The sequence below is a fragment of the Ranitomeya imitator genome, chromosome 3, assembly GCF_032444005.1.
Source record: "Ranitomeya imitator isolate aRanImi1 chromosome 3, aRanImi1.pri, whole genome shotgun sequence".
Taxonomy (NCBI): Eukaryota; Metazoa; Chordata; class Amphibia; order Anura; family Dendrobatidae; genus Ranitomeya; species Ranitomeya imitator.
This window is the reverse complement of record NC_091284.1, coordinates 556,831,846-556,837,845: the sequence shown is the minus strand read 5'-3', so window position 1 is coordinate 556,837,845 and position 6,000 is coordinate 556,831,846. Positions and strand designations below refer to the sequence as shown.

The window sequence follows — 6,000 nt, the reverse complement described above, 5'->3', positions numbered from 1 at the left end:
TCTGTACACTGTGGCCTCTGTTCGCACAGGATGCATTATGGTAAGCCCGCTATATGGCGTCATTAATAGGCTTTGAGCCATATACTTTGCATTCCTGTGTGAACACGCCACATACAGACTATTTGTTTGCACAGGTGCACCAAGCGGCCAATTCCTCATTATGGGGTGGCTGCATTATCGGTATTATTGCACCTGTGTATTTGCCATCTTAACTTGGGTCCGCTGCACCCTGGTTAGTGCAATTGTTGGAGGCCTTGAACAGGTAAGCATCTTTGCCTGTATACTGGAGTGTTGTTTTTTTTGTTTTTTTGATATCTAGGATGTGGTGTTTTAATGTTCCCTTTATTTTTTTGAGCAGCGTATATATGTGTACACACACACACACATATATACACAGTTGAAACCAGATGTTTACATACACTATATAAAAAGACACATATGCATGTTTTTCTGTCTGACATGAAAATCAGAATAAGCCTTTCCCATTTTAGGTCAATTAGGATTACTATAATTATTAATGCCACAATCTTCTTTTCTCATGATGCCATCTATTTTGTGAAGTGCACCAGTCCTTCCTGCAACAAAGCAACCTCACAACATGATGCTGCCACCCCTGTGTTTCACAGTTGGGATGGTGTTCATAGGCTTCTCCCTTTTTCCTCCATATTTAACAATGGCCATTATGGCCAAAAAGTTAAATTTTAGTTTCATCAAACTACAGGACATGTCCCTGTGTGTATTTGCAAACATTAATCTGGCTTTTTTATGTTTCATTTGGAGTAATGGCTTCTTCCTGGCAGAATGGCCTTTCAGCCCATGTTGATATAGTACTTGTTTCACTGTGGATATTGACACAATCTTAACAGCTTCCACCATCATCTTCACAAGGTATTTTGCTTTTGTCCTTGGGTTGATATGCACATCTTGCACTAAAGCACGTTCATCTCTGGGACACCGACCCCCCTTCCTCCCTTCCTGATTGGTATGATGGCTGGACATTCCCATCTGGTTTGTACTTTATAATTGTTTATACAGATGAACGAGGCATCTTCCGGCATCTTGAAATTGTACCCAAGGATGATCTAGACCTTTGCGAGTACACAATTCTCATCCTGATATCTTGGCTGATTTCTTTAGACTTTCCCATGATGCTACACAAAGAAGCCGTGTGTTTCAGGTGCGCATTAAAATACATCCACAGGTGTGTAACTCAGATGTTACAAAAAACCTAGCAGAAGCTTCCAAACACATGACATCATATGGGAAGTCCAGAATTGTTTAAAGGCATAATAAACTTAGTGTATGTAAACTTTTGACTTTGCAGTAAGTAATAAAATACTTTAAAACCATTCTCTCGCTCTCATTCTGGCATTTGGGAAATTTTTATAATTATGGTAATCCTTAATGACCTAGAGTGGGGAAGGTTTATTCAGATATTGAGAAAAACATGCATATGTGTCTTTTTATATAGTGTATGTAAACTTCTAGTTTCAACTGTACATACACACACACGATGACAGCCTGATCTAATGTACTGCTAGTTGGAAGTGGTTTGTGTAGTTGGAAAACATTCATTAGCATGCATCATTAGTGAGCTGCTGATGACGGTTTTATTACCTTAGTTTTGATCTTATGAAGATTCTGCACGGCCAAGTTAAACATTCATACTTTTTATTACTTATTTTAATATATACTTACCTTGTAATGTCTTCACATCCTGTTCCGTCCAGATGTGTCCGGATCCCAGAATTCCAAGCGGCGGAAGTTCACCGACCACCATATTGGGACACCCAAGTGATGGATGTCTCAATATGGAAACTGCTGGTGGTACCAGCCTCTTGCACTGTACCACCAGCAGAACACCGTTGCGCACCACACACACACACACACACACTCCATATGCATCTCACACACACACAGCTTCTTGCACGGTACCACCAGCAGAACACCATCGCGAACACGCCGCCAGGATCAGCCAAATGATTCACTGACCGCCGCGATCTTTGTACAGCAGCGCATGCGCAGTTTTAATGTGACCGCCGCTATCTGCCTGCACAAAGATGGCGGCGGTCTGATTTACTGCGCCTGCGCGAAGGAGAAGTCAGCACATGGGGAAAGAGAGAGTGGATAGGTGGGTTAGCACATGGGGGAGAGATTCTCAACGCTGCAAAGCCTGCCCCCATTGTGACATTACCGCCCACTGATGCGATAGCATCGAGCCTCCATCTAGTTATTAACCAAAATAAACTGAACATAAAAACAGAAGTAAGAAAATGTAGAATTTTAATATCAGGTCAGTCATTGATATAGGTTAGTGACAAATCGCATCAACAATGATGATCATAAGTTACTTAACCCCCCCCCCCCCCCCCCCCTCCCCACATATTATTCATCATACGTGTATATATACACTCATAGCATACGGAACAGTCATCATACATGTATTGCTTTTTTGTTTTGTTTTTATATAAACACCCATGATGGACAGCTTTCTTGGATCGACAATTCATTTTTCAAAAGTATTTTGCTCAAATATAAATAAATGAATTTATTTTTTAAACGTGAATGATTATTGAATCAAGTCACACATTTTTAATGAAGTTGAAAATCAGCTGAATCTTATAAATAAATGTACTAAAAATGTGTGAGCTATGAAATGAACACAAACAGAATCCGTGAACTAATCCTTTGGACATGTGGAATAAATTAACTGCTGAAGGAAGCAATATGGACAGAATTATTCCAAACTAGTAGGTAGTCGCTTAGTAAGGCTTTTTTGTGCAAAATCCAGTTTTTGTTTGTTTTTTTTTGTTTTTTTTTTACTAAGGCAGTATATGAAAGCAAAACAGTTGTGCAGTACGATCATAGTCTTAGAAGAAATGCAGGAGACCTGACTTAACAGCAGCCGCTTTTAGTCTTTTTCTCGTGATGATTCTGTGTGAGATTCACTGTATCATCCGGTCCACCTGCTTTCTTCTTCACAATCAGTGGTATTACCATGTTAAAGACGCTATCAAACAGGAAATCAACATTGTGTCCAGTCTTGGCGCTGGTTTCAAAGCACATCTGGTCTGCGGCTGGAGCATGGATCTCATCTACCATTTTATACTTGATGATTCTTTTGTACAGAGCAATAGCATCTTCGGTAGAAACCTGTTTGCGAAGCTTAGAAGCACTACCCTTACGAACCGCATCTCCCCCGAATTCTCCTTCTTCATGTTCATCAGTGAGGTCGATCTTGTTCCCCACTACAGCGAAGATGCAGTCATCACTCGCTGTGTCCGTCAGGCCCAAGAATCTGTCCTCAAGCTCCACGAGACTCTGCCTGTGACACACGTCATAGGTGAAGATGATGGCGGAGGCTGACCTGCAGTACAAAGAGCCCAAGCCATGGAACTGTTCTCTCCCTAAAACAGAAAGGAAACACGGTAAGTGTCTGGAAGACATAGGTCACAATGTTCTTGCACTCTCAGTTACGTCACTAGGAGGGTCAGCAGTTTCACTACAAAGAAACCATTCAGAACTAACTAGAACTAGCTCCAAGGAGAGGGTTTTATCCTGTGTGTTATGTGACATAGACCTGTACAGCAGGGGTGTCAAACTGCATTCCTCGAGGGCCGCAAACCATGCGTATTTTCAAGATTTCCTTAGCTTTGCACAAGGTGCTGTAATCATTATGTGTGTAGGTGATTAAATTATCACCTGTGCAGTACAAGGAAATCCTGAAAACATGACCTGTTTGCAGCCCTTGAGGATTGCAGTTTGACACCCCTGCTGTACAGTATATGTAGCACATATGGGTCCACAAACTGTTCAAAGAAGTCACTGGTGCTACTTCTCTATCACCGGAAGGATCCGTAAAGTGACACAGAACATAACACATGACTGCATTTATTGGATCGTAATACATTGACATTATTATCGTTCTGATGCATTTAAAGCAAAAATGCTGTTATTTTGCAATAAAAACCAAAACCAGGAGTGGGTGATAAATACAGAAGTGGTGCATATGTTTCTATTATACTTTTCCTCTGATGTTCCACTCCTGATTTTGGCTTACACATACTGATGTAAAATACTGAACGCGTGAATGTGCTCCATTTTTATGGGAGTGCCGAGCTTAGCCATCAGTCACATTAGGAATGAATGCAGCGGCAGCGCACATGATCGACCACAGATTCATTTGCTCGGGACTTCTCAAGAGTCCTGAATCTCAGGATTGGTGGGGGAATCCCAGCGGTCAGACCCATAGCGATTGCCAAGTTATTTTTTGGATAGGGGATAACCTCCAAACTTGAGAAAACCCTTAAAAATAAAATTGCTTCATTTTCACATTTTAAATCCATTACAAGAGTCAACAAAACCTGAAGAGTCACCGTCATTTTATAACTATAGCAATTCATTTTTACATTTTTACAGCGCCAACATATTCCGAAGCACAGGTTTAGAGGGGCCTTGTAGACAATAAAGATATTACAGAAGAAACATAACTCAGACACCAGGAGAAATGAGGGCCCTGCTGCTCACAAGCTGTGAGGGAATAGGGGAGACACGAGAGGTAAGTGACAAAATGGGCTTATTCTGCACAATACATCCAGAATATACTAAATAGGGTTTGCACACTTTTTTTTTTATAACAATGTAAAATCAATAGTATGTAGGAAAATAGGCAACTTTGTAATATATTTTAAGGAAGAATGCGGCTTCTTTCTCCACCAGGACTGATCATTCTCAATATTCTCAATTCCAGGGTAAATCTGTATTTCGTGAAGACAGATATTTACATTACTGAGATAGGAGATTGATGGAAATACTTTTATGTCCCAAAAAACGACAAACATTATTACCCATTTTTTCAGGAAAGCCTACAGCCTACAATAACCAAGCCGCCGCCTCGCCCCTACCTTCTGTCTCTTTCCCAATATCCCATAGAATGTGAGTCCGCAAAGACAGGGTCCTCTCCCCTCTGTACCAGTCTGTCACTGTAAACCGGCTTACTGTAATCGATATCTATAACCCTATATGTAACCCCTTCTCATGTACAGTACCATGGAATTAATGGTGCTATATAAATAAATAATAATAATAATAATAATAATAATAATAATAAGTGAGATTCCTTTATTGGCTAACCTGAAAAAATATATTTGCAGGCTTTTAGAGCCCGGAGACGCCTTCATCAGGCTGGTTTACCAATGGTTGGCCCATAAAAGGCATCACTCCTAAAATATGTTTGACTTTATGGGCAAGACGGTATCTCCAATCTAATTTTTCATTGTCCATTGAGATAGGAGGTGAGTTACTACTGATAAGGTTCTATGTAGATGGGAGGATGGGAGAAGCGCTCTGCCTGCAGCTCATCCATCCTCCTCCTCGCTACTACATACAATGTTGTCAGTAGTAATTCACCTCCAATCTCAGTAATGTAAGTAACGGTCTTCATTGAAGAATATCAGTGCTGGCGGAGAAAGAAGCAGATTTCCCTTATAAAATATATTACAAAGTTGCTTATTTTCATGTGTACTACTGATTTAAGAGAAACATTTAAAACAATAGTTACACTTTAACCCCTCTGTGACCTTGGACGTACTATCCCGTCGAGGTGCCCTGGGCCTATCTGACCCTTGACGGGATAGTACGTCCTGCCCTTTAATGCGATACCGCGACTTAAGTCGCGGTGATCGCATTAAAATTCCGACGCCATCTCACCTGGGGGGAGATGGCCTCGGCATCCAGGGCATTGTCGCCGCCCACCCGCCCTCTCGATCGCTGTGATTGGCTGTTCAATTCTGAACAGCCAATCACAGCCATTCTCATTGTTTCAGCCAATCGGAGCGGCTGAAACAATGAGGTGACAGGCTAGGATCGAGTACCGATGTACTCGATCCTAGGTCCGGTGCCTGGCAACGCCAGGCACCGGCAAGAACACCCCGGATTGGCGCGATCGCATCGATCGCGCCAATCGCAGGGCACCGCGCGGTATTACCGCGCTGTGCCCTG

At 41.8% G+C, this 6,000-nt stretch overlaps 1 protein-coding gene across 1 annotated transcript in view; it reads right to left on the bottom strand.

The window, feature by feature from the left end:
* Positions 1-2,266: 2,266 nt before the first annotated feature.
* The window catches only part of RAB20 (RAB20, member RAS oncogene family), a 51,409-nt gene continuing 47,675 nt past the window's right edge, over positions 2,267-6,000 (bottom strand). The window contains exon 2 of the mRNA XM_069757928.1: positions 2,267-3,407. Within this exon, the coding sequence (XP_069614029.1) occupies positions 2,896-3,407 (512 nt within the window). The 3' untranslated portion in view covers positions 2,267-2,895. The remainder of the gene's footprint in view (positions 3,408-6,000) is intronic.